A 15,623-nucleotide genomic window follows, 5' to 3' on the forward strand; every position below is an offset into this window, starting at 1 on the left:
TATATAGTCCTATGGGATACTTATTCTAATCTTGGGGTACTTCCAGTCCACCTACTGTAGCTTTAACTAGATACTTACGTTAATAGTTAGGGCAGTTATATACCATGCCAAGTACACTTCTTCCTTGTGTAGTGACGGCTTAGTACTGTTTATAGTTTGCTGTATCCATGCCGTTCCTAAAGAGTCATCAGGCCTTTGGGTCTCCCCTCTCACCACCACAAAAGGAAAGTATCAATTGAAGTGAAATTCACCTAATCACGAAAATTTCCAAATCAAATATTAATGGTGCCATTCCATAGTGAAGGGGTCAAATAGAAGCTTTGCCATAAAATGTTAGTTCAAGACGATTTTCTTCAATACTAATATAGCTGTGCTCCACTTTTCGGTGTTCAATGTATTTTCTAAACATTTTGCAAATACTTTACCAATTCTAGAAATTTGTATACTATATATGAATTGCTCAGTCCCATCAAACACCAATCAACACTACTTCTGGTTGGTGGTGTACAGTACAAATGTACCTGTACTCGTATTTCTACCTATTGCCTTTTTCAGGAGAGTACCCTAGAAACTACCATATAAAACTGGATGTATAAAATATTTTGTGGGTGAGCAATAATTGTATCATTAAAGCTACACACTTAAATGGATTAAGGAAAATATCAGTAAAAATGAAGGCAAGTTCACAAATTCTCACTTTGGTAACTTCAAGATTATATACAGCTTTGTTGGGACATCAAAACATAAACTATCATTTTTCACTTTAATAAAATCACACAAATGAAGCTAAATGTAAGCCTTACTCCTACTATTCACAAACATTGTCATCCATGTCATGACTAAATATCTGCATATAAAATTAATTTATTCCAGGTACTTTTGTGATATTTGGTGCATTAGAGAAAGCATCAAAACAATGAAGGAAATAATTCATTAAATGAATCCATATCAATGTCTAAACTGTGGTCCTCAAATTCATCAGGTGATCCAGTTGACTGCGGTGACAGAACTTCATCAGTTGACCCCAAAGATTGTGGTGATGAAAGTGACTCATAACCAGATTCTGAACCTATGAGAGATGCAGGACTTGCACTAGTTACTTTGTCTTGGAGGAAATCTAAAATTTGCTCCTTACTTATTGGCGACGGTGCTCTCCAAGTAACAGGTTGCTTGGTCCTTCCTGGGCTAGTTTCAGAAACTGGTATGGTTACTGGTGCACTGGTTTTTATGTCAAAATCAAGAAAATCTTTCAAAATGTCTGGAGTGGCTATGTCTTCAGCTTGATCCACCAGTTCATTAACAGATATTGCAATGCCATCTGAAGATATTTGTTTAATATTTGGAGTAGGAACTTCATCCAATGCATTACTCAATTGTGTAATAAGGTCTTCTTCAGCAGGAGTAAGTCTTGCATTCAAATTTTCTTCTGTGGGATATCCTTTGGTATAGTCATGGTCTGCTATGTCCCAGTTGGGTTCCACATTTGCTGTTGTGAGCCCCACCATTTGAGGCCAGCTGGTCTCTTCTTCACTGGCAGGGAGTATGTGGGATGTTTGTTTGATGATGGAGTTTGATTGATCTTTGAAGAATTGTGTATCATTGTGTTCATTACAAGACTCAAGGCTGCTGTGGTTATCCACTGGGAGCAGAGTGTAGAGAGCACCATGATCCTCATTACTGCCCATGCTCCGACTGCCCGCTGCAGGGGTAAGGATACTGCTGATCCATCAGTTGGGGCATCGACAGGGATCATGACTCCCTCCAACACATCTGTACTTTGTGGTTCACTGTCATTCGTCTTGCAATCCATTTCAACACTTGTTTTATCTTGACATGTACACCTGGCCAACATCTCTTGTAGGGCTGCATTGTTTTCTACAAGTTGTGTATTCTGTTCTGTGAGCACTGAAGTTAGGTCTGTCAATTCTGAAATATGATCACTCATCTCTGCTAACTGAGCTTCTAGCTGATCCATACGCATCTTCTTCCTGTCTCGGGCTGTCTGTGCTGCCACCCTGTTCTTCAACTTCCTGCAAGAAGTTATAATTGTAATTTTCGTTAAAATTTCCCATTGGTACAAAGAAATGCTTTTTTATTAAAAGGCACGGAAGAAAGAAGACATGATAAGTGTCAATTTATGTGACAATCATTAACAGAAAATAGTGACTAATGTATGTAGTTACAAAGATAATATGGATAGCAAGATGGGTGAATAGACTGAAATACTCCTGTACTATTTAAGAAATCCAAGATAACATGCATAGCTGTATGATTATATACACTGTATTCCTCATTTCTATAACCCATCATCCTAGGCAAACTAATCAAACCACTTTTGAGAGATCTCTATCTCCCCCTGTAAGACCAAACAAAAATAGTGTCCAGTTTCCCATCCCAAACCCCTCCTTTTGTAATTGAATAAACAAATAAATCAGGACAGTCATGACAAAACTTGCATACTCTAAACTAACCTAGACACCCTGTGTTTTCAAAAGTAAAAAAACGAAATTAACAATCCATTTCATTCAGCATTTACCATTACAATGCAGAATTTTTCAGTGGGTGAACCTAATGTAACCAATCAAAACAAAGAATCATAATACAGTAAGCAGTAAAGACGAAGTTGCAATGAATGAATTAAATACAGTATACAATGGCCACACAGCCTGAGAATATGATGTAGTGGATATTTTGCCGTGACTGGTTAAGTTCCTACTAACACTATTTTACTGAGGGTACGCTTTATGTTTAATATGACGGGAGGTCCGCCCCAGTGGATAGGAAGTTAGATAAGGTTTGGTTGGTTAGGTCAGGTACTAGTAAATGTCACCTCTTATTACATTAAGTTTCCATGCACAACAGAATTATGGTCAGGTATAATTATAGCTACAAAACAATCGACTCGCAGCAAAATAAATGTTAAATGCGTCCCAAGTCACAACCCAATATAGTTCTCGCTTGGTTCGCCGATAATGGACGATTAGCCAATCAGAGCGCACTCACGGTAATTAAGCGTTAGTTGGAACTTAACCAGTCACGGCAAAATATCCACTGCCAGAATAATAATATTTATTGTATAAAATTGCCATAAATTTTTACAGTTGGATAAGCATGTATATAATCTAAGCAGCTGTACAGTTCACCATGAATATAGGTAAACCGTGGGAGTATACAGTGTGCTGAGGCCGTGCATGTAAACAACAATAGTAAGCAATAAGGCAACTTGACCAAGTCCACCCCTCAAAGCTAATGGCATTAGTGGTGAATTTACGATATTGCAAATATGCAGTTGTAGACAAGACTACCTTAAGTGTGTGGGGGCGGTCCGACTAATTATCCAAACCACCTGCTTACAAGATTCACAATACCAACCATTGGCATCACAATGATACATATGGTCGCTGGAATGCAGTGCCACATTTAATATTCCACAAAGATCAATAACCAGATACAACAAATTCTTACCTTCTCATTATTTTCTCCTCGATACTAAGATGATCAAGCCTCTGCCTCTTCCTTGGGGGTTTGCTCAAGTCATCCATCATCTCGTCTGAAGGTTCGTTCTTGATAACATGGACAAAGTTCCCTGGCAGTAATGACATCTGTTTGGTGCCAGCTGTTGGGTTAGCTGGCACTATCACCCTGCCACCTGGAGTCAGATGTTTAGGTAATGTGATAACTATTGTCTTGGTCGCCGTCATCTTGAGTGTAGTATTCCGTACAGTATTACCACTTGAAAGGCTCTACACGCCCGACATAGAGGAGTACAGATACTGCGTCAAGTTCTTAGCTTTCTCACATCATGCCTTCCCTTGTGTGTCTCACCGCGTCCACTGTGAGGAAGCTGGTGTGTCTCACGGGGATTGGCTGGCTGCTGTGGTGCTGCCTCAATGATCTTTACCAAATAATTAAATATCACCGTAAATCAAGCCATTTGGTGTTTACATTTATCTTTATATTGTATTGACTTTAAGGAACTTTACATAGGAATGATTTTTTTTTGTTTTCATGAGTTAATATTATATTTTTGTATTTAGGATGTTAGAAGTTGATGGTAAGGTTTCTCTTTTGCGTCACTGTGACGTTATTCTGCCAACACGACACTCCCTAAAAAGTCCAAATATTTGTATTACTTCAACAATTTCTACATTCATGAAATTAAATTCATACGTACTGATATTTGGCTACTAACTTGGAATGATATTTACACTAATAATGGTTTAAAACATGTAACAAAATTTTCCTGATTCAGAATCTAATACGGCTGATGCAACACGGCCAGAATGTCTGTCACTTCCCTTGTATATACGTGTATGTATGTATATATTTATTCAAGATAACTCTATCATTTACGATGCTAAGGTGTACTTTGTCCAATATTTATTCACTAAATGTTTGACGATTTTATCCAAACGATCAAATTTATGTTTATACTGTATATTCTACCTAAATTGCGTCATGCATTATTGATAACTTCCGGGGGTTGTTGCGTTGTGTGTTTCATAAAATTGTAAAGCATCCCCCTTAAAGAAAGGTGAACATATCTAGGATTCCATTCAAGCCTTAGCGGTTGAGTTAGCGTTGGGTGTTAGCAGTACATGTCAATCACTCCCTGTAACCTCCAAGCCCTGTCCACATTGGTAAGAAAGGTCATAGCTCATTAATTAAGCCTTTCCCCAAGCTGTCATTATCACTAATATATTCAGCAAGCAAAACTGCTCCAGGAAAATGCTTAGAAAGATACTTTTGTTTCCCCCAGTGATTTATGAATGAATTTAAATGGCGGAAGAGGAGTACTACTGAGAGTAAACTTTAAAAATGGCCTAGTTGTGTTGTTTAAAAGGACACATTTTGTTGTAAGTTTTGATCTGTTTTAGTAAATTTGTGTTTACTATAGTGTTAATACATAATATTAAAGACGTTTGTAATAGACGGGATTGAATTACTGAATAATAGAACAAATGACATTGATTTTATGCCTTTGTTATTGAATGAAGACCAATTTTAAAATATTAATTTGTTATGAAAAATTCTGGCGTGACATGACTCAGCATTTCGATATATATATATATATATATATATATATATATATATATATATATATATATATATATATATATATATATATATATATATATATATTACATTTTTTTACACTGATTACTTTCAGTTCTATTCATTTTCTTGTGAAATGCTTAGTTTTCTTGATATAGGCGAGTTAAATATAGGTTAGGTTAGCACATGATTTTAGCTATTTTTATATTTTTCTCCAACATAGTACAGTATCTTCTAGTAAAGTAAGTGAAAACTGGGTATTTTTAAACCCAATTTCAATAAAAAACAGCGGATGGTCATTATCCGAATAATTACCAAATTTCTTTACATATAATTTAAACACATTTGGATAATAACTGAAGGTAATATAAAAATGTTCAAGGAAGCTTTATGGTGCTGGCAGCTTTCTGTTGATGTAAAGTCTTTAAATACAAGATTATGAGAACTAACAATTTAGGTTTTGATGTAATTATTCAGAATGTTTTTTTCTTACTAACACCAGAAGGATTTGTTAGAAATGGATGAAACATTGAGGAAACATTAATTACAATCTATTAAACAGATAAATGAAAACTAGAATCCATTCAGTGTTAGTTATGTTTTAAAAGGTTTTTCTCTTAAGTTAGGTACTGTAGTTTACTTTCGGTAAGATTGATTAGGTCAAGTTCCAATAAGTTCTGTGCATTCTCATTTTTCTTTATCTATTTAATAAACTGTCAAGAATTTCCATTAAGTTTCGTCCAGTTTTATGAACTCTTTCTGGTAGTAGTCTAAGAAAACTATCTAACCTGACCAATATCCACAGCCTATTGTTATTTGAGGAACTGACAGCTTCAAGTAACATGTACTGCAGGTTTGTCTTGATTCATTGTGTGTGTTGATGCCCGTGACATAATGGACGTATTTTTCAGATCTTGTGGTGATGCTGAAGCTTGGATGACATGGCTTTGGCTTCTCTGGTGGATGTCTTCATCACCAGTGTAAGATGCCATAACAAGGGTCTGTTACATCCACCTGTCCCATATTTAATATTTTACTGCATTATTCACCCTTGATACAAACCCTGACTGACTGACTAACTGACTGACTAACTGACTGAGTTAGGCAAAGAATTTTACTCCCTTGCTACCTTACTGTGGGCTCCTCACTGGTGCCTGTGCTGCTCTCCACAGATGATGCTAATGTGATCAGTTGTACATATGTGACTGTACTGCACCATGTTTAATTATTTTTAAACATGTGGCAGGTCTGATCTTGATGAAATATCTGGTACAGTATTGGTGGATGTGGTTTACAGTTGTAGCCAAATCATTTGATATACAGATATTTGAGGCTATTGTACATTTTTACATTTCCTAAAGGCTTATAATTATAACCTTTGTCTTTAATTATGTCATTCTCTTTTCTAACAATTCCAGACATATGCTGATATTCTTGATTTATTTCTATATTTGTGCTTTTTCAAAATAACTTAGAAATTTCAGGAATTTTATTTGTATCCCCTGAAAATTCCCCACAGCTCATTAAACCATTGTAATTTTGACCTTCAGGTGATGTCTGCTGAGGGGGAAATCTTCAGGTGATCTTTTTAATACTGTACTGTACTGCACTGCACTGTTCTGCACTGCACTGTACTGCACTTTACTGTACTGAACTGTACCTTTCATGTCCAGTTTCATGAATTTTGTACCTAGCAGTGTTGTTGGCACATGCCCTGGTTATAAACCAAATGTCATGTTCTCATTTGATTTGATTTATTTTATTATATTTATTATTTTTTCAACAGGATGGCAAGTTATTCAGGCTGTCGGAATGATTCTGCCATTGAACTGTCATATTCAGTTCACACCATTTGCTCAATGGCTTTTATATTAACAAGCTGTGACTGTCGTGATCCATCTAGTTAATGGATGAGTGAACTTTGTTAGTACATATTGCTTCTACTTAAACCATGTGAACTTTGTGCTCTGTCTTTAAAATGTGTGAACAAACTTTGTGAATGTTACTTTCAGTCCACCTGCCCCCAGCCAGGGTTACCCTGCCATCTTTGTTGTAGGGTTTACTCTTGCCAGGCCAAGAGGTGCTGTAGTTCTGGGGAAGTTTATAGCAATGATTACAGTACAGTATATAGTATGTATTAAATTTCTTAGAAGTTAAATTGTGTATATTAGTAGAATGCTGTAGTGTCTGCATGATTTAGTATGTATAATATACATTACTGTACTACATGTATTTTCCTCTGAAAGTACAGTATAGTACAGGTACACCACCAATTTTCCGGCACCCTTGGTTCCAAATCCTTGCCGGATCATCCATTTTGCCGGACCAACCGAGGTCACGTAATAATAATTCAATGATACACCTCTGACCCACTAATTATACACCTCCCATGTCTCTAATGCACCATGAACTGCTAGAAACTTAAATTAAATAAATATTAAATGTAAATTAAATGTGAACTAAATAATTTAATGTAATACATTAATATAAATACTGTAATACAATAGTACAGGTTTATTAGTACTGTACAGTATAAATGAAACAGGTTTAATAATTACTGTACATTATACTTACAAAGAATGCTGCTGTACTACTGTTCCCAAAGTGGCAATTTTTTTTATTTTACTGGAACTGTAGAGCTAATCACAAAGGTCTAGAAGTTGAGGGCAACACCATATGTGGCCACCCAGTAAACTAGTCTGGCAGTCACAGGAATTTCAAGTGTCTTCTTGTAATTTTGTTTGGACTAAATGAGGTGGCAGACCATCAGTTCTCGGAAAATCGGTGGTGTACCTGTACATTGAAAGGCCTTCTTAACTTGTGTAGTTGACATTATTTAATACATTACTGTAGTTGTACTGTATTAGTTGTAGGGTTTACAATTTAGGATTACCCTGTAGTAGTTTGTGCCTGTACTGTACATGTCTTCTTGTTTGTATAATGTGAGTTTTGTCAGGTTGAGTAACAGTTTGTGCCAATGTTGTTGGTGTGGATGTATACAGTATGTGGTAAATGTGACCTTTGAATATAATTGTGCTGAAATGTTGTGTATAATATTCTGAATGCTGGAGCCAGTACATGTGTTATGTTGATGTGTTGTGCATGTCTGTTCATGAGAGATTAAGGTCTACAAATGAATGGCTGTCATGTCTTGTATGTGATAATTGTCTTTCATATTTTATCTCAAATTGAAAAAAGAAAAACTATAAATAAAACTGAAAATATTCTGCTCAATAGGATTCCAATATTCTTAAACTCAAACTTCTTCATTTCAGAAGGACTCCTGAATGACTGTGTCTCTGATGCCCAACAAAAAACAGAGGCAGCCGAGAGGGCCGCTATAGGACTGACTACCTGGATTAATTGCAAAACAGTGAATGCAGATAACTCTCTCCCCATAAGTTTGCGAGTTATTGGAGTTGTTTTCTTCATCTACAGATTTAATTCATCATGGTACAATATTGTCTGGGGTTTCAGGTGCAATAAAGTCATCACCCTGCATAGTCCCCTTGGCAGGACATAATGATCCTTGAAGCTGGGGTTTAGTGCATAAAACTGTATACTGTACTAATATGAAGCAATGGGGGTAAATGAGATGGATATCACTAGGTCTTGTTGTGGATTAAATCATAAAATTATTCTGAATTTGAATGCTATTTGTAAGCCAAAGTGTTTTACAGAGGACATGGGAGTCCTGGTTGGGGCCCTGATGGGGGCCCTGGGATGTTGTGTCATGGACCAAGTGGATATATCTTCAGCAACAGGTCAGTGGCCCACTTGTCTTATGACTTGCCCTCAAAGAATTGGTTTAGGCAATCCACTGAATCATCATGATTAAGTCCATTTGGCTTTGGTGGCAAATTTTGGCCATAAACACTGTATAATATCTCCATTAGCTAGAATCCCTCTTAGCTGAAACTCTCTGATACCCGGTAGAGAAATTTGTTAATAATTTTCCTGAAAATTCACGGTCTGGATATACTGCCCTTTAGCGCAGTCACTTAATACTAGGTTTTTCTTAACTTACTTCTTAACTTAAGGTTGCTGCCACCAGACCACAGGACAGTATGTGTAGTGTTCTTTAGGCAGCTGGCAGAGCAATCCGGGCACTGTGAGTTCATGTTTTTCATTAATCAAGTTGAGAGTGGAAGGAAGGGTGAAACACCAACCAGTATTCTTATGACACTTTATTTTAGTAATTTAAGATATTGCATTCAGTCACATTACAAAAATAGTTGACCTTCCCAAAGCAATTATTGAGGTCGGTGCACCACACAAGAATACCCGACCTTTTCCAAATAATTAATTAAGGTCTTTACTCTCCATACAAAATCATTGACCTCTACCTAGGTCATTCCTTCCCCAATATCACCCAAAATATTCAATATTGCAGCACCAAAATACTTAATATCCCCTGAATAAGGAACATTCAATACTACACACAATACATACAGGTACTGCAACTCATTCTTAGCACCAAGGTACACACAGTAAGTACCCGTCTCACACACTAATCTTGTTAGGTAGAAGAGATCCTTCCCAGGCATTCATACCAGGATTATTTCTGCGTTCAGTATCATTAGGTCGCTTAAAGTAGCGACTGTGAGCACCTCAAGTTGCACCAACATCTCTTCACATCCAGGGTGCTGAAGTGTGAGATGTCCAGAGATCCTTTGGGGAGGTTGCATAGTGGCCATAAGCATTACCCACAACACCAGGTGGGTTCCTCAAAGTAGAACTGTGGTTGCTGGGCCAAGCATGCTCTCGAACTGGTCTGTATCCATGGTCCCTTCATCGCTCACAGGCGTGTACACCTTGAAACTGTAGCCGTAGGCGGTTTAGGTGCCAGTGCGAACAAAGGCCTTGGTTCTTGGCTTAGGTATGGTTCATTCCCCCACACTTTGCAATTGTTTAAAATGTTCATAAGATTCTTGAATCCTTACACTGTTCATGGCTATTTGTCACATGGGGTAACAGTGTGTATTAAGCTCACACCGAGGTACCTAAGATATTTTCCATGGAGTATAGTTTATGGGCCAATCCCAACACTTCACATATGTCTTATACATTTATCTTTTTTCCCGATCATTGTTCTCATGTATTTTCATCTGATACCTGAGGTGGCTATGTTTACTAATCGTACACAGACGTAAGTACAGTACCATAACCTTCAGACACGGTCACACTTATTCACTGTAGTACACTAGTTCATACTAATTGGGTCTTCCACCTCATCATATACTGTAGGTACCTTGAGCTCTCCCGAGTACTATCGGTATGTACAGTTCTGTGTATGAACAGTTCTGTATACAAGTGTATGGTAGCTGTGTATGAACAGTTCTGTATACAAGTGTATGGTAGCTGTGTGTTCAAGTGACATTGTACAGATGCACAGCAGCCTTGTTTGGCAAGACTGTACCGGTATGTGAGAATGTATGGTACAGAACAAGAACTTTGTTCAAGTGGCTGGTACTAGCATGACTTGTGCAAGTGTATGGGACTAGTATTTAGTCTTGGTGTTGCATGGCATTAAATTTAGCCTTTGTGTTGCATGTTAGTAATGTATGTTACTTTGGTAGTACTGTATTGTTAGTAGTAACTTGAGTATTGCATATAGTGTACAGTACATATTTATAGTAATATTGTGTTAAAATGTATGGCAGCATCATGCAAGTCTGGCATTAGTGCACATACAAAAGTATGGTAGCACTTAATACTGGCCCCGCATGTATAAGTACAGTACAGTATATATTGCATGCAAAGATTTAGTGTAGCATTATTATATTAGAACTGTTTGGGAAGTGTCTACTGATTCTGCACGTCCACTGTTCATTTACCTGCATAAATAACATTATTGGTGTACCTGGTATTAATAGTGAATATACCATATGTTCAGGAGGAGCACAGGGAAGGAGAAGGAGCACAGGAGGAGGAGGAAGATCACAGGAGGAGGAGGAGGAGGAACATAGGGTGGAGGAGAAGCATAGGAGGAGGAGCACAGAGGGAGGAGAAGCACGGAGGGTGGAGGAGGAGCACAGGGGGAGGAGGAGGAGCACGGAGGGTGGAAGAGGAGCACAGGGGGAGGAGGAAGAATACAGGGGGAAGAGAACCAGCACAGGGGAGGAAAGCACACAGAGATGGGGAGGAGGAGGAGGATCACAGGGGAGGAGGAGTAAGAAAAGTTATGGTCTACAGAGCTGGAGCTACTGTAGTATGTGGTCTACAGAGCTGGAGCTACTGTAGTATGTGGTCTACAGAGCTGGAGCTACTGTAGTATGTGGTCTACAGAGCTGGAGCTACTGTAGTGCTGTGGTACTGTACAGAGCTGGAGCTACTGTAGTATGTGGTCTACAGAGCTGTACTGTAGTATGTGGTCTACTGAGCTGGAGCTACTGTAGTATGTGGTCTACAGAGCTGGAGCTACTGTAGTATGTGGTCTACAGAGCTAGCTACAGAGCTGGAGCTACTGTAGTATGTGGTCTACAGAGCTGGAGCTACTGTAGTATGTCTACAGAGCTGGAGCTACTGTAGTATGTGGTCTACAGAGCTGGAGCTACTGTAGTATGTGGTCTACAGAGCTGGAGCTACTGTAGTATGTGGTCTACAGAGCTGGAGCTACTGTAGTATGCAGTCTACAGAGCTGGAGCTACTGTAGTATGTGGTCTACAGAGCTGGAGCTACTGTAGTATGTGGTCTACAGAGCTGGAGCTACTGTAGTATGTGGTCTACAGAGCTGGAGCTACTGTAGTATGTGGTCTACAGAGCTGGAGCTCCTGTAATATGTGCTCTACATAGCTGGAGCTACTGTAGTATGTGGTCTACAGAGCTGGAGCTACTGTAGTATGTGGTCTATATAGCTGGAGCTACTGTAATATGTGGTCTACACAGTGGGAGCAACTGTAGTATGTGGTCTACATAGCTGGAGCTACTGTGGTATGTGGTCTACACCGCTGGAGCTACTGTAGTATGTGGTCTACACAGCTGGAGCTACTGTAGTATGTGGTCTATATAGCTGGAGCTACTGTAATATGTGGTCTACACAGTGGGAGCAACTGTAGTATGTGGTCTACATAGCTGGAGCTACTGTGGTATGTGGTCTACACCGCTGGAGCTACTGTAGTATGTGGTCTACACAGCTGGAGTTGTCTCCCGGGATATTTAGTAAATATCTGTAGACACAACTCCAGTGTAAATATTATTTACACTGTAGCTTCAATTAATATAACCCAGGTTAGGTTAAGTATCTGTAGTTAATACCCTAATGTGTATTTTACTGTATTATGGTATTGTATTACAAATATTGTTTCTCTTGTTTTCTGGTGTAATGTATTGATAAAGCCTCCAAGTGTATTTTTACTGAACGTGTGATGAATTCCCAATAATGATCAATAAATCAGTCGAAATTGTCTCTTTAAAACCTTATTGTGACATTATATGTAAATTAATGGACTACCAACATAAAATAATGACATAGTTAATAATAATAAAAAATACGATCGTTTTCAGTATTCTAATACTACTAAAAGTTGTTAATAAAGTACATTATATACACAATAAAACTCTTGTTAAAGAATCAATACAACTACCCGAGCGGCTAGTAAGCTGATAAGGGCTAAAACTATATTACAAAAAATATAAACACAAATAGGAGGAACACCATGAAGTAGGCAGGACTCGTAACCACTAAGTCAAGACAAACTTACAGTTATATGGATAATTATTTTCGCTATGTTATTCCTTATAAGTTAATTGGACAATGAATTGATCTGTTTTAATATATATTTGAGCTGCCCCCAACTCTTCAGCGCACAGTTGGTGGGGGGGGGGGAGGAGGCAACTGAGGTATAAGAGATATAAAATATTTTAGTTCATCGTGGTCCAGTGGATAAGAGCCTCACCTGCTGTTCATTGAGGCTCGAGTGCGATTCTCTGCACTTCTCATTTTTTCCTTGTTCTTTTGTCGTTATAGGATACTATTTTCACTGTATTATTGACTAAAACATTTTCAAAAGTGAAATAGGACCGCAAGTTTGACGGTTTTACGTATTTTAACGTATATTGGTGTTCGAAGCTTCGAATGATTCAATGAAGCCTCGTGACGTCACTCTCAACCTTCATATAAAAGTCTCGACTAACTCATTTTCAGCCCATTTGTCACCGACCGCTCACCAGTCATAGGCTGCAGCTGACAGGCAGGTAAGCTCCAGTCCCCGCACCTCTAGTCTCCATTATATACGTGTAAAATTTTTCCCCCTTTCACTCCCTTCCTCCCATCCACACACTCTACCTCCCATTCACACACTCTACCTCCCATCCACACACCGTTCCTCCCATCCGCACACCCTTCCTCCGCACACCCTCCCATCCCCACACCCTTCCTCCCATCCACACACACTACCTCCCATCCACACACTCTACCTCCCATCCCCACCCCACTCTACCTCCCATCCACCTCTACCTCCATCCACACTCTACCTCCCATTCCCCCCCCCCTTCCTCCCATCCACACCCTTCCTCCCATCCACACACCCCTCCTGTCACCCCACACCCTCCACCTGTCCACCCACACACACCCTCCTGTTCATCCACACCCTCCTGTCCATCCACCTTCTGTCCATCCACCTGTCCACCCCACACCCTTTTGTCCCATCCTCACCCCTCCCATCCACACACATCTATCATCCACACACCCTTCCTCCCATCCACACACCCTTCCTCCCATCCACACACCCTTCCTCCCAGCCACACATCCTTCCTCCCATCCACACACCCTCGTGACCATCCACACACCCTTTTGTCCATCCACACACCCTTTTCTCCATCCAATTCACCCTTCCTCCCATCCACACACCTTCCTGTCCATCCACACACCTTTCCTGTCCATCCACACACCTTCCTGTCCATCCACACACCCTTCCTGGGGAGGGGTGGGTGGGTGGGTGGTAAGGGAGGGGAAAGTAGATAACCAACTTTCCCGGAAAGTAGATAGATTTTCTACTTTTCGGGAAAGTAGATTATCGACTTTTCGGGGAAGTAGATTTTCGAATTTTGGGGGAAATATTACCTAAGAATCCGAATATACGATCTGTTTAATTGTCGCAAGTTCGAAGTTAAGAGAAAAAAATAACTTAATTGTAGATACTTAAGAGAAAAAAATAACTTAATTGTAGATACTTAAGAGAAAAAAATAACTTACGATTTTTCTAATTCTCAAAAGATCGTAAGTATGTATTTTACGGGAAAGTTGGTTATCTACTTTTGGGTAAAATATTACCTGCTTTTAAGAAGTAGATTATCATAGAAAAAGGGAAATTTGTATCACAAAAAATGGGAAATATCTACTTTCCGGGAAAGTTGGTTATCTACTTTCCGGAAAAGTAGATTATCTACTTTTCGGGAAAGTAGATTTATCGACTTTTTGGGGAAGTAGATTATCGACTTTTGAGAAAATATTTCCTAATTTTCCGAAGTAGATTATCATAGAAAACGGGAAATTTGTATCACAGAAAATGGGAAATATCTACTTTCCGGGAAAGTTGGTTATCTACTTTCCCGAAAAGTAGATTTTTTTTCTACTTTTCGGGAAAGTAGATAATCGACTTTTCTGGGAAGTAAATTATCGAATTTTGGGGAAATATTTCCTAATTTTCCGAAGTAGATTATCATAGAAAACGGGAAATTTGTATCACAGAAAATGGGAAATATCTACTTTCCGGGAAAGTTGGTTATCTACTTTCCCGAAAAGTAGATTTTTTTTCTACTTTTCGGGAAAGTAGATTATCGACTTTTCTGGGAAGTAAATTATCGAATTTTGGGGAAATATTACCTAATTTTGCGAAGTAGATTATCATAGAAAACGGGAAATTTGTATCATAGAAAATGGGAAATATCTACTTTCCGGGAAAGTTGGTTATCTACTTTCCCGAAAAGTAGATTTTTTTTCTACTTTTCGGGAAAGTAGATTATCGACTTTTCTGGGAAATTATTGAATTTTGGGGAAATATTTCCTAATTTTCCGGGGTAGATTGTCATAGAAAACGGGAAATTTGTATCACAGAAAATGGGAAATATCTACTTTCCGGGAAAGTTGGTTATCTACTTTCCCGAAAAGTAGATTTTTTTTCTACTTTTCGGGAAAGTAGATTATCGACTTTTCTGGGAAGTAAATTATCGAATTTTGGGGAAATATTTCCTAATTTTCCGGGGTAGATTATCATAGAAAACGGGAAATTTGTATCACAGAAAATGGGAAATATCTACTTTCCGGGAAAGTTGGTTATCTACTTTCCCGAAAAGTAGATTTTTTTTCTACTTTTCGGGAAAGTAGATTATCGACTTTTCTGGGAAGTAAATTATCGAATTTTGGGGAAATATTTCCTAATTTTCCGGGGTAGATTATCATAGAAAACGGGAAATTTGTATCACAGAAAGAAAATGGAAATATCTACTTTCAGGAAAGTTGATTTATCTACTTTCGAAGCCGTTTTTTTTCTACTTTTCGGGAAAGTAGATTATCGACTTTTCTGGGAAGTAAATTATCGAATTTTGGGGAAATATTACCTAATTTT

At 38.4% G+C, this 15,623-nt stretch overlaps 1 protein-coding gene across 1 annotated transcript; it reads right to left on the reverse strand.

Moving 5' to 3' along the window:
• Window positions 1-749: 749 nt before the first annotated feature.
• Window positions 750-3,852, reverse strand: LOC121856604. The gene is given in 3 exon segments (XM_042352236.1): window positions 750-1,676; window positions 1,679-2,030; window positions 3,466-3,852. Coding segments are annotated over 3 exon segments (1,356 nt in total). The 5' UTR covers window positions 3,702-3,852; the 3' UTR covers window positions 750-908.
• Between the last annotated feature and the right edge of the window lie 11,771 nt (window positions 3,853-15,623).

The sequence above is a fragment of the Homarus americanus genome, unplaced genomic scaffold, assembly GCF_018991925.1.
Source record: "Homarus americanus isolate GMGI-L3 unplaced genomic scaffold, GMGI_Hamer_2.0 scaffold26591, whole genome shotgun sequence".
NCBI lineage: Eukaryota > Metazoa > Arthropoda > Malacostraca > Decapoda > Nephropidae > Homarus > Homarus americanus.